This window comes from Eucyclogobius newberryi, unplaced genomic scaffold (assembly GCF_026437365.1).
Source record: "Eucyclogobius newberryi isolate DKJ021-1_F unplaced genomic scaffold, fEucNew1.0.hap1 SCAF_1, whole genome shotgun sequence".
Taxonomy (NCBI): Eukaryota; Metazoa; Chordata; class Actinopteri; order Gobiiformes; family Gobiidae; genus Eucyclogobius; species Eucyclogobius newberryi.
The window spans coordinates 5521935-5543586 of NW_027315723.1; the positions used below are offsets into that span (position 1 = coordinate 5521935).

Genomic DNA, 21652 nt, shown 5'->3' on the forward strand with positions numbered 1-21652 from the left:
GTATTTTAACCCAAACTACCGCTATTCTAACTGACAACTACTGTGAAAATATGGCACAAATATAAGTATCTCCACTGTCTTGTAATCGTACAAGAAACCCGTTTAAAGTGGACGCTGCGAGATCCTTCACAGAGCAAAGCTAGTGCGGGTTAGCAGTAGCTGTTTCCTGTTTATCAATGCACAGCACGTGTATAAAGGTGATATTACATAGATATTACATATACATATTACAGTAGGCCGACCATCATCATGTGTTCTGACAGAATTTAACCAGGCAATGCAGACACCATCATCCCAGAACAATTTGTTTGTCATTGAGCGACAAATGCTCACCGAAACAGGACAAGGTGAAAAAAACAACAGACTATTTTGTCTTTATAGATGAATCAGACAAAAGAATTATAGATGAGTGTCTTTGGAACATACTTCTGGCACAAACGTCACAAAAATGGACACAAATCGTGCCGACGACGGAGGACCGACGACATCATAATCAACAGACACAATATAGATATAAAAATCACTTTTGGGCTTTGAAAATGGATAAATGTGACAGACACTGGACTAAACGGGACCTTTACGTGTATTTTGGACTCAATACACTTTAACCTTCTCTTCTTTTTCTAATTTAATGTCTTACTTATTTGGTCCTTCCCAGTTTTGTTTTTATTGTTTTGTGCTTAAAATAGAATAATAATATGTCATAATATAGGCGCTGAGTGGTGAAATAAATGCAGAGAAACCTGGCGATGAACCAGATGTAGTGTCTTTACTCCAGCTTTATCCACATCTCACTGTGCCACACACTTGGAGTTAGATGTGATTAAAAGTATAATTCAAGTACATTTTAGATATTAGATGTCAGCAGACCTCCAGAATGAACTGGTCTAATCTGCTTCTGTACATACCATCTAATAACCACAAGACCTATACTTTTATTCAGAATAAAAAAGCAAAACCAAATGTTTAATTTACGTCTTTGGACTGAAAACAAGCAGATTGTGCACAGCAGTGACCACATGGCTGGGGGAAATAAACAGGAACTTCTGGAACCTCAGCAGGATTCAAAGTGCTACTGTTGAGCTCCATTTTAATGTAACTTAACTTAGTGTCTTCATAGTTCTGTTTAAATGCAACTAAAGTCATATTTTCCGTCGTTCAGACCAAATGTGAGGATTGAGTGAAGAAAAGTGTGACCCTGACCTAGTGGCAAATATGTAGTAACTGTAGTAAAAGCAGCAGCAGCAGGAGGAGCAGTAGTAGTAGTAATAATAATGCAGTTGTTGAAGTAGCAGTAGTAGTAGTAATAATAATGCAGTTGTTGAAGTAGCAGTAGTAGTAGTAATAATAATGCAGTTGTTGAAGTAGCAGTAGTAGTAGTAATAATAATGCAGTTGTTGAAGTAGCAGTAGTAGTAGTAATAATAATGCAGTTGTTGAAGTGGCAGTAGTAGTAGTAATAATAATGCAGTTGTTGAAGTAGCAGTAGTAGTAGTAATAATAATGCAGTTGTTGAAGTAGCAGTAGTAGTAGTAATAATAATGCAGTTGTTGAAGTGGCAGTAGTAGTAGTAATAATAATGCAGTTGTTGAAGTGGCAGTAGTAGTAGTAATAATAATGCAGTTGTTGAAGTAGCAGCAGTAGTAGTAATAATAATGCAGTTGTTGAAGTAGCAGTAGTAGTAGTAATAATAATGCAGTTGTTGAAGTAGCAGTAGTAGTAGTAATAATAATGCAGTTGTTGAAGTAGCAGTAGTAGTAGTAATAATAATGCAGTTGTTGAAGTAGCAGTAGTAGTAGTAATAATAATGCAGTTGTTGAAGTAGCAGTAGTAGTAGTAATAATAATGCAGTTGTTGAAGTAGCAGTAGTAGTAGTAATAATAATGCAGTTGTTGAAGTAGCAGCAGTAGTAGTAATAATAATGCAGTTGTTGAAGTAGCAGCAGTAGTAGTAATAATAATGCAGTTGTTGAAGTAGCAGTAGTAGTAGTAATAATAATGCAGTTGTTGAAGTAGCAGTAGTAGTAGTAATAATAATGCAGTTGTTGAAGTAGCAGTAGTAGTAGTAATAATAATGCAGTTGTTGAAGTAGCAGTAGTAGTAGTAATAATAATGCAGTTGTTGAAGTAGCAGTAGTAGTAGTAATAATAATGCAGTTGTTGAAGTGGCAGTAGTAGTAGTAGTAATAATAATGCAGTTGTTGAAGTGGCAGTAGTAGTAGTAATAATAATGCAGTTTTTGAAGTGGCAGTAGTAGTAGTAGTAATAATAATGCAGTTGTTGAAGTGGCAGTAGTAGTAGGAATAATGCAGTTGTTGAAGTAGCAGTAGTAGTAGTAATAATAATGCAGTTGTTGAAGTAGCAGTAGTAGTAGTAATAATAATGCAGTTGTTGAAGTAGCAGTAGTAGTAGTAATAATAATGCAGTTGTTGAAGTAGCAGTAGTAGTAGTAATAATAATGCAGTTGTTGAAGTGGCAGTAGTAGTAGTAGTAATAATAATGCAGTTGTTGAAGTGGCAGTAGTAGTAGTAATAATAATGCAGTTGTTGAAGTGGCAGTAGTAGTAGTAGTAATAATAATGCAGTTGTTGAAGTAGCAGTAGTAGTAGTAATAATAATGCAGTTGTTGAAGTAGCAGTAGTAGTAGTAATAATAATGCAGTTGTTGAAGTAGCAGTAGTAGTAGTAATAATAATGCAGTTGTTGAAGTAGCAGTAGTAGTAGTAATAATAATGCAGTTGTTGAAGTAGCAGTAGTAGTAGTAATAATAATGCAGTTGTTGAAGTGGCAGTAGTAGTAGTAATAATAATGCAGTTGTTGAAGTAGCAGCAGTAGTAGTAATAATAATGCAGTTGTTGAAGTAGCAGTAGTAGTAGTAATAATAATGCAGTTGTTGAAGTGGCAGTAGTAGTAGTAATAATAATGCAGTTGTTGAAGTAGCAGCAGTAGTAGTAATAATAATGCAGTTGTTGAAGTAGCAGTAGTAGTAGTAATAATAATGCAGTTGTTGAAGTAGCAGTAGTAGTAGTAATAATAATGCAGTTGTTGAAGTGGCAGTAGTAGTAGTAATAATAATGCAGTTGTTGAAGTGGCAGTAGTAGTAGTAATAATAATGCAGTTGTTGAAGTGGCAGTAGTAGTAGTAATAATAATGCAGTTGTTGAAGTGGCAGTAGTAGTAGTAATAATAATGCAGTTGTTGAAGTGGCAGTAGTAGTAGTAATAATAATGCAGTTGTTGAAGTGGCAGTAGTAGTAGTAGTAATAATAATGCAGTTGTTGAAGTAGCAGTAGTAGTAGTAATAATAATGCAGTTGTTGAAGTGGCAGTAGTAGTAGTAATAATAATGCAGTTGTTGAAGTGGCAGTAGTAGTAGTAATAATAATGCAGTTGTTGAAGTGGCAGTAGTAGTAGTAGTAATAATAATGCAGTTGTTGAAGTGGCAGTAGTAGTAGGAATAATGCAGTTGTTGAAGTAGCAGTAGTAGTAGTAATAATAATGCAGTTGTTGAAGTGGCAGTAGTAGTAGGAATAATGCAGTTGTTGAAGTAGCAGTAGTAGTAGTAATAATAATGCAGTTGTTGAAGTAGCAGTAGTAGTAGTAATAATAATGCAGTTGTTGAAGTGGCAGTAGTAGTAGTAATAATAATGCAGTTGTTGAAGTAGCAGTAGTAGTAGTAATAATAATGCAGTTGTTGAAGTAGCAGTAGTAGTAGTAATAATAATGCAGTTGTTGAAGTAGCAGTAGTAGTAGTAATAATAATGCAGTTGTTGAAGTGGCAGTAGTAGTAGTAATAATAATGCAGTTGTTGAAGTGGCAGTAGTGGTAGTAGTAATAATAATGCAGTTGTTGAAGTGGCAGTAGTAGTAGTAGGAATAATGCAGTTGTTGAAGTAGCAGTAGTAGTAGTAATAATAATGCAGTTGTTGAAGTAGCAGTAGTAGTAGTAATAATAATGCAGTTGTTGAAGTGGCAGTAGTAGTAGTAATAATAATGCAGTTGTTGAAGTAGCAGCAGTAGTAGTAATAATAATGCAGTTGTTGAAGTAGCAGCAGTAGTAGTAGGAATAATGCAGTTGTTGAAGTAGCAGTAGTAGTAGTAATAATAATGCAGTTGTTGAAGTAGCAGTAGTAGTAGTAATAATAATGCAGTTGTTGAAGTAGCAGCAGTAGTAGTAGGAATAATGCAGTTGTTGAAGTAGCAGTAGTAGTAGTAATAATAATGCAGTTGTTGAAGTGGCAGTAGTAGTAGTAATAATAATGCAGTTGTTGAAGTGGCAGTAGTAGTAGTAGTAATAATAATGCAGTTGTTGAAGTGGCAGTAGTAGTAGTAGTAATAATAATGCAGTTGTTGAAGTGGCAGTAGTAGTAGGAATAATGCAGTTGTTGAAGTAGCAGTAGTAGTAGTAATAATAATGCAGTTGTTGAAGTAGCAGTAGTAGTAGTAATAATAATGCAGTTGTTGAAGTAGCAGTAGTAGTAGTAATAATAATGCAGTTGTTGAAGTAGCAGTGGTAGTAGTAATAATAATGCAGTTGTTGAAGTAGCAGCAGTAGTAGTAGGAATAATGCAGTTGTTGAAGTAGCAGTAGTAGTAGTAATAATAATGCAGTTGTTGAAGTAGCAGTAGTAGTAGTAATAATAATGCAGTTGTTGAAGTAGCAGTAGTAGTAGTAATAATAATGCAGTTGTTGAAGTGGCAGTAGTAGTAGTAATAATAATGCAGTTGTTGAAGTAGCAGCAGTAGTAGTAATAATAATGCAGTTGTTGAAGTAGCAGTAGTAGTAGTAATAATAATGCAGTTGTTGAAGTAGCAGTAGTAGTAGTAATAATATTGCAGTTGTTGAAGTGGCAGTAGTAGTAGTAATAATAATGCAGTTGTTGAAGTAGCAGCAGTAGTAGTAATAATAATGCAGTTGTTGAAGTAGCAGTAGTAGTAGTAATAATATTGCAGTTGTTGAAGTGGCAGTAGTAGTAGTAATAATAATGCAGTTGTTGAAGTAGCAGTAGTAGTAGTAATAATAATGCAGTTGTTGAAGTAGCAGTAGTAGTAGTAATAATAATGCAGTTGTTGAAGTAGCAGTAGTAGTAGTAATAATAATGCAGTTGTTGAAGTGGCAGTAGTAGTAGTAATAATAATGCAGTTGTTGAAGTAGCAGCAGTAGTAGTAATAATAATGCAGTTGTTGAAGTAGCAGTAGTAGTAGTAATAATAATGCAGTTGTTGAAGTAGCAGTAGTAGTAGTAATAATAATGCAGTTGTTGAAGTAGCAGTAGTAGTAGTAATAATAATGCAGTTGTTGAAGTAGCAGTAGTAGTAGTAATAATAATGCAGTTGTTGAAGTAGCAGTAGTAGTAGTAATAATAATGCAGTTGTTGAAGTAGCAGTAGTAGTAGTAATAATAATGCAGTTGTTGAAGTGGCAGTAGTAGTAGTAGTAATAATAATGCAGTTGTTGAAGTGGCAGTAGTAGTAGTAATAATAATGCAGTTGTTGAAGTGGCAGTAGTAGTAGGAATAATGCAGTTGTTGAAGTAGCAGTAGTAGTAGTAATAATAATGCAGTTGTTGAAGTAGCAGTAGTAGTAGTAATAATAATGCAGTTGTTGAAGTAGCAGTAGTAGTAGTAATAATAATGCAGTTGTTGAAGTAGCAGTAGTAGTAGTAATAATAATGCAGTTGTTGAAGTGGCAGTAGTAGTAGTAGTAATAATAATGCAGTTGTTGAAGTGGCAGTAGTAGTAGTAATAATAATGCAGTTGTTGAAGTGGCAGTAGTAGTAGTAGTAATAATAATGCAGTTGTTGAAGTAGCAGTAGTAGTAGTAATAATAATGCAGTTGTTGAAGTAGCAGTAGTAGTAGTAATAATAATGCAGTTGTTGAAGTAGCAGTAGTAGTAGTAATAATAATGCAGTTGTTGAAGTAGCAATAGTAGTAGTAATAATAATGCAGTTGTTGAAGTAGCAGTAGTAGTAGTAATAATAATGCAGTTGTTGAAGTGGCAGTAGTAGTAGTAATAATAATGCAGTTGTTGAAGTAGCAGCAGTAGTAGTAATAATAATGCAGTTGTTGAAGTAGCAGTAGTAGTAGTAATAATAATGCAGTTGTTGAAGTGGCAGTAGTAGTAGTAATAATAATGCAGTTGTTGAAGTAGCAGCAGTAGTAGTAATAATAATGCAGTTGTTGAAGTAGCAGTAGTAGTAGTAATAATAATGCAGTTGTTGAAGTGGCAGTAGTAGTAGTAATAATAATGCAGTTGTTGAAGTAGCAGCAGTAGTAGTAATAATAATGCAGTTGTTGAAGTAGCAGTAGTAGTAGTAATAATAATGCAGTTGTTGAAGTAGCAGTAGTAGTAGTAATAATAATGCAGTTGTTGAAGTGGCAGTAGTAGTAGTAATAATAATGCAGTTGTTGAAGTGGCAGTAGTAGTAGTAGTAATAATAATGCAGTTGTTGAAGTGGCAGTAGTAGTAGTAATAATAATGCAGTTGTTGAAGTGGCAGTAGTAGTAGTAGTAATAATAATGCAGTTGTTGAAGTGGCAGTAGTAGTAGGAATAATGCAGTTGTTGAAGTAGCAGTAGTAGTAGTAATAATAATGCAGTTGTTGAAGTAGCAGTAGTAGTAGTAGTAATAATAATGCAGTTGTTGAAGTAGCAGTAGTAGTAGTAATAATAATGCAGTTGTTGAAGTAGCAGCAGTAGTAGTAGGAATAATGCAGTTGTTGAAGTAGCAGTAGTAGTAGTAATAATAATAATGCAGTTGTTGTTGAAGTAGTAGCAGTAGTAGTAGGAATAATAATGCAGTTGTTGAAGTAGCAGTAGTAGTAGTAGGAATAATGCAGTTGTTGAAGTAGCAGTAGTAGTAGTAGGAATAATGCAATTGTTGAAGTAGCAGCAGTAGTAGTAGGAATAATGCAGTTGTTGAAGTAGCAGCAGTAGTATGTAGTAGCAGTAGTAGTAGTAGGAATAATGCAGTTGTTGAAGTAGCAGTAGTAGTAGTAGTAATAATAATGCAGTTGTTGTTGAAGTAGTAGCAGTAGTAGTAGGAATAATGCAGTTGTTGAAGTAGCAGCAGTAGTAGTAGTAATAATAATGCAGTTGTTGAAGTAGCAGTAGTAGTAGTAGTAATAATAATGCAGTTGTTGAAGTAGCAGTAGTAGTAGTAGGAATAATGCAGTTGTTGAAGTAGCAGCAGTAGTATGTAGTAGCAGTAGTAGTAGTAGGAATAATGCAGTTGTTGAAATGCAGTAGTAGTAGTAGTAATAATAATGCAGTTGTTGAAGTAGTAGCAGTAGTAGTAGGAATAATGCAGTTGTTGAAGTAGCAGTAGTAGTAGTAGGAATAATGCAGTTGTTGAAGTAGCGGCAGTAGTATGTAGTAGCAGTAGTAGTAGTAGGAATAATGCAGTTGTTGAAGTAGCAGTAGTAGTAGTAATAATAATGCAGTTGTTGAAGTGGCAGTAGTAGTAGTAGTAATAATGCAGTTGTTGAAGTAGCAGTAGTAGTAGTAGGAATAATGCAGTTGTTGAAGTAGCAGTAGTAGTAGTAATAATAATGCAGTTGTTGAAGTAGCAGTAGTAGTAGTAGTAATAATAATGCAGTTGTTGAAGTAGCAGTAGTAGTAGTAGGAATAATGCAGTTGTTGAAGTAGCAGCAGTAGTATGTAGTAGCAGTAGTAGTAGTAGGAATAATGCAGTTGTTGAAATGCAGTAGTAGTAGTAGTAATAATAATGCAGTTGTTGAAGTAGTAGCAGTAGTAGTAGGAATAATGCAGTTGTTGAAGTAGCAGTAGTAGTAGTAGGAATAATGCAGTTGTTGAAGTAGCAGTAGTAGTAGTAGGAATAATGCAGTTGTTGAAGTAGCAGTAGTAGTAGTAATAATAATGCAGTTGTTGAAGTGGCAGTAGTAGTAGTAGTAATAATGCAGTTGTTGAAGTAGCAGTAGTAGTAGTAGGAATAATGCAGTTGTTGAAGTAGCAGTAGTAGTAGTAGGAATAATGCAGTTGTTGAAGTGGCAGTAGTAGTAGTAGTAATAATAATGCAGTTGTTGAAGTAGCAGCAGTAGTAGTAGTAATAATAATGCAGTTGTTGAAGTAGCAGCAGTAGTAGTAGTAATAATAATGCAGTTGTTGAAGTAGCAGTAGTAGTAGTAATAATAATGCAGTTGTTGAAGTAGCAGCAGTAGTAGTAGTAATAATAATGCAGTTGTTGAAGTAGCAGTAGTAGTAGTAATAATAATGCAGTTGTTGAAGTAGCAGCAGTAGTAGTAGGAATAATGCAGTTGTTGAAGTAGCAGTAGTAGTAGTAATAATAATGCAGTTGTTGAAGTAGCAGTAGTAGTAGTAGTAATAATAATGCAGTTGTTGAAGTAGCAGTAGTAGTAGTAATAATAATGCAGTTGTTGAAGTAGCAGTAGTAGTAGTAATAATAATGCAGTTGTTGAAGTAGCAGTAGTAGTAGTAATAATAATGCAGTTGTTGAAGTGGCAGTAGTAGTAGTAGGAATAATGCAGTTGTTGAAGTAGCAGTAGTAGTAGTAATAATAATGCAGTTGTTGAAGTAGCAGTAGTAGTAGTAATAATAATGCAGTTGTTGAAGTGGCAGTAGTAGTAGGAATAATGCAGTTGTTGAAGTAGCAGTAGTAGTAGTAATAATAATGCAGTTGTTGAAGTAGCAGTAGTAGTAGTAGGAATAATGCAGTTGTTGAAGTAGCAGCAGTAGTATGTAGTAGCAGTAGTAGTAGTAGGAATAATGCAGTTGTTGAAATGCAGTAGTAGTAGTAGTAATAATAATGCAGTTGTTGAAGTAGTAGCAGTAGTAGTAGGAATAATGCAGTTGTTGAAGTAGCAGTAGTAGTAGTAGGAATAATGCAGTTGTTGAAGTAGCGGCAGTAGTATGTAGTAGCAGTAGTAGTAGTAGGAATAATGCAGTTGTTGAAGTAGCAGTAGTAGTAGTAATAATAATGCAGTTGTTGAAGTGGCAGTAGTAGTAGTAGTAATAATGCAGTTGTTGAAGTAGCAGTAGTAGTAGTAGGAATAATGCAGTTGTTGAAGTAGCAGTAGTAGTAGTAATAATAATGCAGTTGTTGAAGTAGCAGTAGTAGTAGTAGTAATAATAATGCAGTTGTTGAAGTAGCAGTAGTAGTAGTAATAATAATGCAGTTGTTGAAGTAGCAGCAGTAGTATGTAGTAGCAGTAGTAGTAGTAGGAATAATGCAGTTGTTGAAATGCAGTAGTAGTAGTAGTAATAATAATGCAGTTGTTGAAGTAGTAGCAGTAGTAGTAGGAATAATGCAGTTGTTGAAGTAGCAGTAGTAGTAGTAGGAATAATGCAGTTGTTGAAGTAGCGGCAGTAGTAGTAGGAATAATGCAGTTGTTGAAGTAGCAGTAGTAGTAGTAATAATAATGCAGTTGTTGAAGTGGCAGTAGTAGTAGTAGTAATAATGCAGTTGTTGAAGTAGCAGTAGTAGTAGTAGGAATAATGCAGTTGTTGAAGTAGCAGTAGTAGTAGTAGGAATAATGCAGTTGTTGAAGTGGCAGTAGTAGTAGTAATAATAATGCAGTTGTTGAAGTAGCACCAGTAGTAGTAGTAATAATAATGCAGTTGTTGAAGTAGCAGCAGTAGTAGTAGTAATAATAATGCAGTTGTTGAAGTAGCAGTAGTAGTAGTAATAATAATGCAGTTGTTGAAGTAGCAGCAGTAGTAGTAGTAATAATAATGCAGTTGTTGAAGTAGCAGTAGTAGTAGTAATAATAATGCAGTTGTTGAAGTAGCAGCAGTAGTAGTAATAATAATGCAGTTGTTGAAGTAGCAGTAGTAGTAGTAGTAATAATAATGCAGTTGTTGAAGTAGCAGTAGTAGTAGTAATAATAATGCAGTTGTTGAAGTAGCAGTAGTAGTAGTAATAATAATGCAGTTGTTGAAGTAGCAGTAGTAGTAGTAATAATAATGCAGTTGTTGAAGTGGCAGTAGTAGTAGTAGGAATAATGCAGTTGTTGAAGTAGCAGTAGTAGTAGTAATAATAATGCAGTTGTTGAAGTAGCAGTAGTAGTAGTAATAATAATGCAGTTGTTGAAGTGGCAGTAGTAGTAGGAATAATGCAGTTGTTGAAGTAGCAGTAGTAGTAGTAATAATAATGCAGTTGTTGAAGTAGCAGTAGTAGTAGTAGTAATAATAATGCAGTTGTTGAAGTAGCAGTAGTAGTAGTAATAATAATGCAGTTGTTGAAGTAGCAGCAGTAGTAGTAATAATAATGCAGTTGTTGAAGTAGCAGTAGTAGTAGTAATAATAATGCAGTTGTTGAAGTGGCAGTAGTAGTAGTAGGAATAATGCAGTTGTTGAAGTAGCAGTAGTAGTAGCAGTAGACGTGAGAGTAGAAGTATTTACCGGTGGACATTGAGCCAGTTTGTCCGCGGCCACGAGCTGCACGTTCAGGTGTTTGCTCTGACTTTTCCCTCTGGACTTGACCAGCCTCTGCAGGACCTGGAACACAGCACACTTCACTAAGCAACGGGATAAAACTCACTATTTTGTTTATTTTTTTAAGCGACTTCAGGTGAAAAAGTCATTGAAGAGGGTCATGCATAAAGTGCAACGTTTTCATCTTTCGTTTCAATAGTTACTGTGTATTCTAAGTACATATCTTACATCACTGGTTGTAAACAGAGTACATGTCCACTTGTAATGACAGGTACTTTTAACCAATGTCGACGTCAGTGTCTCTGGGATGAATCCTCTCTAGAACAACGGACCAGATCTATTCATCTTCAATCGTTTAGTCGATAAAACAGATTTTTTCCCATCAGGATTATAAAGATGTGGTGCACTACAGCGGAAAGGAAAAGGCTTGGAGTGAGTTATGTTGAGATTTGGGAGTGAATTGTGGGTTTAATCTAATAAAGCGTCGTATTTGTGAACCCCTGCGATCGTGCGCCGTCGTCTGTGCACATCATCGACACCATTCATACTTTTCCGAGCGCTTTCGTCAGCACACGAAGAACGTCTGTGCAGAATATACAGAGGTGTGGCTCCGCTGGGCTGATTCAAAAGCACGGATTGTTTAGGATGCATGTTTTACTGCACCGGAGGTCGTCCGTCCACCATCCAGTCACAGGAAGAACATGCATACGCCGCACAGAGAGGCTCATGGGAGTCAGACTGAGGGACGAACCACGTTGCCAGTCCTCCACGTGTTCGGAGCCTGTCCATGCACGTGTGCCTGGGTGGAAACGTGTGTCTGGATTTGACTTGAACACACGGTTGTATGTCAGAGTCTTCATGCTGGTTTTGTTGTGCTGGTGTCGGGAACATAACCTCAAATTAAACCTATATTACCTTTCTTTCTTTTCCTTATTGTCAGTGCCCGAAACAAGTGACTAAACAGGACAGTATGATTAAAGACAGCTTTACTTGAACTGAATCATTTTGCAATCAGTGTTTCCCACAGTTTTCTATTGAGACTATGGCGGCACAAATGACTGTTTATTACGTCATTTTACATATCATAAGCAAGGGCAAGGTAATATAATACACAAAAATACACAAAATAACCCTATGAATATGTATATTTTAGGAGTAAATGTAATATAATAATAAAAACACTAAGATTACTGTATTTTCCGGACTATAAGTCGCACCTTTTTTCATCGTTTTTGGCCACGCGACTTATACTTATATTTATACGTATATACTTATACTCCGGAGCGACTTATAGTGATACTATTTATTATTTTCACACTTGCAACTGCATTTCATACTCCAGTGCGACTTATATATGTTTTTTTCTTCTCTATTATGCATTTTTTGGGTCGGTGCAACTCATAGTCTGGAAAATACGGTTGTCATATGTCGGGTTTTTTAAATATTGCCAAAACAAAGTCTAGTTTTGTTTCACTTCGCCGGATTCAGTTATTATTTTGGAGTATTTTTTGACAGATCTTGACTAGTAAAAATGTAAACTGAACAAACTTACTGCACTTTCAATCCAACATTACACACAGAACCTGAGTGTTTGGGCCTGGTGTTACAGTCATGTCCTGTCTCTGTTCTGGAGGCGCAACATTAGACAGCGGAGGGCACCATAGTCTCCAGTAGCGATGGGAAACACCGCGTCGCACCGCAGTTTGTACCTTGGGAGAGGAGACTTTCACGTGGACGATGATCGGAGCCAGAGAGGTTTTGAGGAGCTGAGCCGGGTGGTTTATCGTGTCTGCGTCCAAAACCACCAGCTGCAGAGAGCGAGCCAACTCAAAAATGCGCTCGATCTCACTCTGCACTTCAGCTGCGAGAGAAAAAGACAAAAACACATGATAAAACACTAATTAGAGCCAGGTTATTGATGAATTATTACGTTTTTCCCTGTAAATAGGTACGTTTTAGACTGCTGCGTGCTGTCGGCGTCTAATTTTAAAACATTTATGGACAAAAGTTTGAAAGAAAGAGCCATGTGCGACTGAAAAAGCTGTTCTGAAGCTGTTCTAGTGGACAAAAAGTCATGCGTGTGAATACAAACAAACGCGATAAATAACATGTATGGCAATAACATTAATGTCCACCATCTGAAAGAGATTTACTCTAAAATGTTTATTTATGTCATTTTCATGTTAAGGCCTCAATTAACCTTGATTTGTTTTAGTCTTTGACAGAGTTTGACTAGAAAACCAAGGCGTGTGTGTTTTTATTTGACCATGAAAACATTATTGTGTCAAAAGCATATTCAAATATAGAAATAGTATGAATAGCGTAGTACTTAACAGCGGTATTGCATGTCACAATATTGTTCAGTACTTAATACACACTTCCTCACATGCTCCGGCGTCACCTTCACGTGTACTTGACTCGTGTACTTGACTCTGCTAAATAAATTGCACACTTTTTCATTTGTATCTAACAGTTACATAATGTTCCATCTATAACTTATTCTACTGTTTTGTTTGATTATAAGTTTGGTTCATGTTCCACGGTGAGTTTTTCCCCCTCTATGTCGGACGTTTAAAGGTCGTCCATGTTCAGACTGCACAATACTGGAAATGTTTGGGAAAAGGGCTGTAATATTATTATTAAATAGTGCAATATTAATTTCATTGGGATATTGTAATGTTCTTTTTGACACGTTATATTAAAACAGATATGATACAAATATGTTCAGGCCTTGATTTAAAGGTCAAACGGCGTCAAAATTTAAACTCAACAGAGACAAAACTGAGACTAAATCAAAGCTGAGAAAATTTTGAATAAAATCTGTACATTTCTTTAGTTTGCAGAGATAATATTGAACAGGTTTTGTTTGTATACAAAGCCTCTACGTTTGAATAAAAGAGTTTTGCATCAGAATGAGCTCTGTGCTTTGGGTTGCCAGGTTTACAGCTGAAGCCATCTTGACAGGCAGCTAATGTATCCAGTACTTATTTTGACCACATGTATAAGTATGATATAAGTATTATCTGCTGTTCCCCTGCGGCGGCTGCACTGGTGTGTGATGATGGTGTTCATACCGAGGCTGGAGCGCGTGTTGGAGCGCTCGATTATGGCTCTTTTACTCGGGTTGTTCAGGACCGACCGTTTGGCTAAAGAAATGTCCGCCGTGACCCGAGTGATCGATATCCTGGGCAAGAATTCAATTAACCAATAAGATAAGGATATAAAAAGATATTATTATGACTGTTTTTTCTAATAGTTTGATGATTTACCTTCCGTCAAATCTGTGTTTGAGGAAGTCGAACAGGGCTTTCTGCATCATGTCTGTGACCTGGGAACAACAGGAAGCAGCAAATGTTAGTCACAAACAATCAGAATAACATGATTAAAAAAGCCTTAATTAAGCCTCGATTACTTAAACATATCACATCAAAACCACAACTAAAGCTGGGACTAGAACACAGCCCGATACTCTCTGACTAGATCATATTATTTTTGAGTAATACAGTTCTAAATCTGGTTATTAGTGTAAAGTGTAAATCTCCTTGGGACGTAATGCTTTTGTTGAAATGTGTGGAACGACAGTTGATGAGAAACAAAACAATATCACCTCTAAACTATCTATTTAAGAATGTCCCTTTGGTTTAGAATATTATTTCTGATCATTTATTGAGAAATTGTTTCATCATTGTCTCTGTATCGTGTATTGTGACTGGTGTATTGATCTGAGAGAGTAGTTTGACATAGACACAACCCCAAAGTTATTTCTCAACCTTTATATAATACAATAAAAATAATGGTTCTTTTTCCACTCGTGATTTTCAAACATATAAAGTAGGTAATTCCCTCATGTTAGATTTTGTTTTGAGGATATTATAGACCAAGATAAATGACTTTGGTCAGCCAACAAATACTAATCTAATTTACCGCTGCATTTGAAGAGAGTCCAGCCTTGTTTAAGACTCTATACATTTACAATCCAGACCCCCATGTTGAGAATCACTGAGTACAAGTATTTTATCAAGATTACATCATTTTAACTGTTCTCCATGGACATTTTTGATGCAATAATAAAGTGGGAAAACCCTTGGCTCGTTGCTGTTTATCACGGCTATCACACACTCTCTTCAACAAATGTAGTCCTATGGTGCTGGAGCGCTGCACTATATATTTTGTATTTATATAAGATAAGATATTCCTTTATTGTCCACACATGGGGAAATTCCATTGTTGCAACGCAGTAGATACAGAGGAAAAGGACAGATAACTTACAGGAAGTTTAAAAAACACTCTTAAGAGAAGAACTCTTATAAACAAAAACTCCTATAGACAAAACCTCTCATTTCTTAATAAGGAATGGAGGGAAAAATAAAGATAAAGATAAAATGAAATAAAAACTGCGTAAGACAAAATAATACTAATAATAATAATAATAATGGTAAAATAAACACTCTATTTACATCAGTTATATGCATATGAATATGACGGTATTGAACATGGTTAAGTCAGTATTGCACATGGTTAAGTCGTCAGTATTGCACATGGTTAAGTCAGTATTGCACATGGTTAAGTCAGTATTGCACATGGTTAAGTCGTCAGTATTGCACATGGTTAAGTCAGTATTGCACAAGGTTAAGTCAGTATTGTACATGGTTAAGTCAGTATTGCTCATGATTAAGTCAGTATTGCACATGGTTAAGTCAGTATTGCACATGGTTAAGTCAGTAATGCATATGATTAAGTCAGTATTGCACATGGTTAAGTCAGTATTGCACATGATTAAGTCAGTATTGCACATGAATATGACGGTATTGCACATGGTTATGTCAGTATTGCACATGGTTAAGTCAGTATTGCACATGGTTAAGTCAGTAATGCATATGATTAAGTCAGTATTGCACATGGTTAAGTCAGTATTGCACATGATTAAGTCAGTATTGCACATGGTTAAGTCAGTATTGCACATGGTTAAGTCAGTAATGCATATGATTAAGTCAGTATTGCACATGGTTAAGTCTGTAATTCACATGATTAAGTCAGTATTGCACATGAATATGACGGTATTGCACATGGTTAAGTCAGTAATGCATATGATTAAGTCAGTATTGCACATGATTAAGTCAGTATTGCACATGGTTAAGTCAGTATTGCACATGGTTAAGTCAGTAATGCATATGATTAAGTCAGTATTGCACATGGTTAAGTCAGTATTGCACATGATTAAGTCAGTATTGCACATGGTTAAGTCAGTATTGCACATGGTTAAGTCAGTAATGCATATGATTAAGTCAGTATTGCACATGGTTAAGTCTGTAATTCACATGATTAAGTCAGTATTGCACATGAATATGACGGTATTGCACATGGTTAAGTCAGTAATTCACATGATTAAGTCAGTATTGCACATGAATATGACGGTATTGCACATGGTTATGTCAGTATTGCACATGGTTAAGTCAGTATTGCACATGGTTAAGTCAGTAATGCATATGATTAAGTCAGTATTGCACATGGTTAAGTCAGTATTGCACATGATTAAGTCAGTATTGCACATGATTAAGTCAGTATTGCACATGGTTAAGTCAGTATTGCACATGATTAAGTCAGTATTGCACATGATTAAGTCAGTATTGCACATGGTTAAGTCAGTATTGCACATGATTAAGTCAGTATTGCACATGATTAAGTCAGTATTGCACATGGTTAAGTCAGTATTGCACATGATTAAGTCAGTATTGCACATGATTAAGTCAGTATTGCACATGGTTAAGTCAGTATTGCACATGATTAAGTCAGTATTTACACCAAATTTCCGAAGCGAATTCCCAGTTTGTGAGTTTTATTCCCATTACAGCGGCACCATCTGACTCTGAGGAGGCTGATGTGAAAGTCTCACCTCGTATCCTTTGAGCGAGGGTCCGACCAGAACCACGGGTCTCATGGACGGGACCACATCGTAGGGTGGGACATGCTCTGTCTGTCAATCACCAACAAGCAACCAATCACAAAACAGGACACTCCCACTGCACTGAAACTACACCAAAACTACAACACGACTGAAAATGGACGCCGAGTGTTAAAACAATGCAGCAAATCAGTTTAGTCACACTCTTATTTCAAATGTAAACTACTTTTCATTAAGATAAGATAAGATAAGTTAAGATAATCCTTTATGCTGCAGAATCGTATCAGTTTTAACAGATTTACAACAAAACTTTAAAGGTTTTTCCACATTGACGCTTGAACAAAGACGGATTTGTGTGCAAAAACTACTAATATTGAATAACAGTTACATTTCAAGTTGCTAATAAATTATCATTTGCTGCATGTTTGGATGGATGTGACTGTAATTGGCTCAAGTAATTACACAACGTGAATTTATATTTAGAGTGCACAAGCTTTCAACAGTCATGTCACAAAAGTTATTCTCATACCAAGATGCAAAGTACAAAGATTTGTATTTCACATGTATCAGCCTTTTAAATGTGTAATGTGTAAGTTGCTGGGTAATATGAAAAAAACTAAATATAGTAATGTTGTGCTTATTTCAAGTGCCGGTGGTACATGGTGTTATTATGGGAGTTGTGACTGGAAACCTTCATCTTAATCCACTAACTGCAGATTTATGTTTGCATTTATACCTTTTTGTCCACCATCATCTGACTATCCAACATAAAGACTCACATTAGTCTTATTTTCAGTCAAATCAAACATTCTGGGATGAATCAGGATCAGTTTGTAAACCACAAATATAAAAATCAAGCTTAAAATGTTTATTGTCTTCTTTATTACAAGTTCCTAAATGTCATTCAATCTCTTAAAATAAATAACTAGTGCAGTGCCAAACGTAATGTCATGTTTTTCTGATAGAATGTACAATTAGAAGGATATGAAAGAGGTACAAGTACATCATATAATACATATAATCCTAACATCTTGGTTTGAGAACATGTTAAAACCATAAGTGTGTTTTACCAGGACCAACTTACCACTTTCTGCTTCTGCTTTCCTGTGGGAGAAAACACAAATATATATCAGACTCCACAAAATGGCTTGAATATTTAAACCATTTGAATTGTATTATTCACATGCTTCAAGTTATCATCAAATAAAACCTAACATTATGTAAAAAGAAGATTCTTGCATACGGTGGTCAGGAAGGCTCAAAAAATACATAAGTAGAACACAGGTACTCAATATGCACAAAGAGACAGAGGTTTATTCTGCCCTGGGGCAATTGGACAGAGATGTGACTGGTATTCTTCCATTAACACCAATTTACACTTTCACTTTTGGCAAGAAGGGTTCAATTAATGTCTTGTTAATTGTCTTTTGACTACAGACATTTCTTGAATAGGATGAATAGGAATCATTTGAAGAGGACATAAAGTCTAATTAGCAAAAAGAAAAAAAGATAACACAAATAACTCATCTTTTATTAGAATTAAAAAAGCATGAACAGACAATTAATAATAAACAAATATTATAGAAGTATTATTTAACTACTTAATACTACTAATAATAATAATAAAGAATTTGTTTATCGTGAATCAAGTCTTATTCATGCTACATTAAGGCTAATTAAGGTTAGTTATTACAAAATGAAATAAATAATAAAAAACTAAATAAATAAATAAATAGCTAAAAATTGGTATTAAAGGTGCACTATGAAACTTTTCTGGAGGGTAATGCACCGCCTGCTTGTCTCCATGGAGATGTTGCTGATAGTCGACTAGTCATGCTTTGATCAGTCGACTGGTTAAAGAATTTTTTCTATTAAACATTGAGATTTAGATTAGAATATGTACCAAGTGTTCTAATGATACAAATCAGAATTTTTTTAATTATTTTATTTACATTTTGATTTTATAACGTCATAAAAGGTCTTTTTGTAGTTTATTCCAGACAAAAATAAAACTACAATTATTTTTCATAAACAACTTGTTGATTCATTGTCGCAACAAGAGAGTTTTAATAACCCTTTATGCCATTAAACGTTCCTTTTTTGCAGTTATTCAATCATCAGGTGCTTTATAACAGGGAGACGTGCAGGTCAGAAATGTTCCACAGTGTTCCGCCCTTTGAAACGTGCTGTATCAGACCTCTACATTTCGATGCACCCATAGATCTGTATGTGTGCTCTGTTGTTATTTATCTGAGCCTTGGGGGCCACCGTACTGTCTACAGTCCTAAGTTACATGATTCACAGCAGATGGACTCGAGGCGTGGACTCTCTGAAGCCTGCGCCCTCTACTGGAGAAGAGGAGGAGCACACCACCATCAGCTATCATAGACTCTACAGTGTGTTTCACTTATACTCTATGTACGGACTCATGGAAGCAGTGAAAGCTTTAATAGTTGTTGTTTTGTGCATGGTTTGGCTGGTTAGAAAGACTAATCCACACAAAAGGATGTTTGTAAATGAATATTTGTCAAGCATGCGAGGACCTGAAGAGCCCGGGAAGTCTCTGTACAACATTCAGCACAGAAGAAGTATTTGTTTAATCTCATGCATTAGCGGTGGATGACAGCAGTGATGCTCCAGTCGTCCTCGGAAGTCGCGGCTTAGATCTATTTCTGAACTTTCTTAGGTCGATAAGTTTGACAGTGGGACATTTAAAGTATTAAGAAATGCTGTGTGGGAAACCAACCATTTATTTTAATGTAGAAGAACTATTCTACCCCCCGCTGTTCAACTACAAGAGAAAACACTTTAGAAGATGTATTGTACTAATACACAGACATAAAGACATGGAGCTGCCGAATGCTCCAGCAATGCTAGCGCTATCTGGAGAACAATCTGTGTACTTTTCTGGGTAATGTCATGTCCACAGACTCTGTTAAGACTCAATTGTGACTTGACTTAGTAGTGCTTGAAAGAAAATACAAATAATCCTCAAGGAAACATCTTAAAAAGGGTGTGTTCTCCACAACCCTTACAATGGCGCATCCCTGTCTGTGTCTGTGGTTGACTCGGCTCTTGTGTGAATTTAATCATCATATTAAGGTTTTTCCGCCGTGCAGGAGGTTCCCAGGTGACATGTGAACAGTAGTGAGCAAATAATCCATCAAAACCTTCAATAATCTAGCATCCGAGGACAGATGGAGCGTAGAATGAAACTGCCCCAGGAGAAAATATTCATTTACAAAAGATCCGTTTCGGTGTGGACTCCATACCTGGCGCTCCTCAGTCCTGCGCCTAACACCTGGCCCTTCCCTTTATCCCCCTTATATGTCCCTATCCCCTCCCCCTCACACGTAGCCCCTCCCCCTGTGGCCTGTCCCCTCACCTGCGGAGGATATGAGTGGGCGTATGGAGGCGGACACCTCATCCTCCACACTGGAAGAGGAGTTCCCCCCGGACTTACTGCACAGAGCAGAGGAGAGAAGGGCCTGGCATTAATGCACACACACACCACACAGCTAACATTAACACCACATCTGACTTATAACATACTGTGTCTTTTATCATCAATGTACAATGCCCAATAACTAACTAAATGACTCTGAACTCAACTTTGACTGCGGTTACAGATACTGGTATCAGTTTGTGGAGGACCAAGTATCTCTGGAGCCTTTAAACTGCAGAATGAGTGAAGTCGACCATAAAACATTTTCAGTCATTAACTGTGATCAGATTTATGTGTAAGATAGTTTTAAGTCTTTACAACAATGTTAGGATAGAAATGTCAGTAAGTTTGCTTTTCTGTTACAAAGGATAGAACCAAATGATCTGGATTTTTCCTTCATCATCGATGCATCGTATCATATTTAGAACTGAGAATGTGAAGTGAATGTGTTGGATAAACTATCATTTCAAACACAAAATACATCTGATCTTTTGCTAGTTTTGATAAAGCCCAAGATAATTCTAAAACTGTTCAGAAAAATGTAACAGGGTTTACAGTTAATGGGATTTTTTATTGTTATTATTATTAGTATTATTAGTATTATCATTGTCATTATTATTATGATTATTTTAATCATTATTATTATTATTATTAGCATTGTCATTATTATTATTATTATTATTATTATTTTAATTATTATTATCATTATTATTATTATTATTATCATTATTATCATTATTATATTATTATTATTATCATCATCATTATTATTATTATTATTATTGTTATTATTATCATTATCATTGTCATTATTATCATTGTCATTATTATTATTATTATTATTATTATTACTATTATTATTATTATTATTATTATTATTATTACCATTATTATTATGATCATTATTAATAGTAGTATTATTATTATAGTTTTGATACTAGTTTAAACATTGACTTGTTTTGGGGTCTTTTGACCATGGGTTAGAGTCAGATGGTTGATACGACCCTATGAGAACATTTGCTGTCCATTGTTTGCCATGAACATATTTACTATGCTGTTCCATATGTATGTTTAAATAACTGTTGTATTTTATATGGTATATTATACAGATAATACAGAGATATCAGAATGAAAAGGCCACTGGGTCTTTGCATCTGGGATTTTAAAACGATGGAAAGATGAGAAACTCTTAGTGACCTGGTTAATGTGCTGAAGATGGGATTAGACTGAACAACACGGCGAGTGGAGGAAGAATACAAGCTTCAAACAGAGCACAGACCGACCTTTACTACTCAGGTTTGGGTCTATTGACAATCCCTTTTCCATTTATAGGAAACAAAAAACATCGGTTACAGACAGGACTAAAAATGTATTTTCAAAAGCAAAATAATAAGAAAATAAGTTTGAACAGTGTCCTTCCCACTACTTATAACAGAAAATATGTTTAATATAAAGATAATATGTGTTTGCACAAAAGAGAATGGACAGAATAACGTTTTGATGTCAAACCATTAAAGTAATATGTATTATAATATTATATAACTAATATTTACTTTATGACGATACTTAAAGGCCATCACAATATGAGAATGATGTGAGATTTGATAACTTTGTTTTGTATTTTGCTTTTCAGCCCAATGAATTAAGTTAAAGCTAAATGAGGGAAACTTTTGACCAAAATCTGACCTTTTTTAATATTTTCCTTTGAAACAGTTTCAGATAAAGTACTTTATGTTCTTTCTGTAATATATTTGTATTATGTTAGCCAATATTGTGATATTGATCATTGTACCATGTATGTTCAAGCCCTGTTTACTTTCTTAACAAACAAATACCAGTAATCACATAAAAAGTATTTCTCATTTATGAAAAGTCCTATTTGAAAAGACACAGATGAAAATCAAA

General features: G+C 35.2%; 1 protein-coding gene across 5 annotated transcripts in view; it reads right to left on the reverse strand.

The window, feature by feature from the left end:
- Positions 1-21652, reverse strand: part of cacnb4b (calcium channel, voltage-dependent, beta 4b subunit) — a 41938-nt gene that overhangs the window by 2206 nt on the left and 18080 nt on the right. For 4 of the 5 annotated variants that reach the window (XM_072445713.1, XM_072445794.1, XM_072446043.1 and 1 more), the window contains 7 exons: positions 19688-19764; positions 17387-17406; positions 16294-16374; positions 13670-13728; positions 13475-13584; positions 12110-12261; positions 10368-10463 (listed from right to left, as the gene is read on the reverse strand). In XM_072445713.1, coding sequence (XP_072301814.1) covers positions 10368-10463; positions 12110-12261; positions 13475-13584; positions 13670-13728; positions 16294-16374; positions 17387-17406; positions 19688-19764 — 595 coding nt within the window. The remainder of the gene's footprint in view (positions 1-10367; positions 10464-12109; positions 12262-13474; positions 13585-13669; positions 13729-16293; positions 16375-17386; positions 17407-19687; positions 19765-21652) is intronic. The other variant, XM_072445877.1, reaches the window with a different exon arrangement.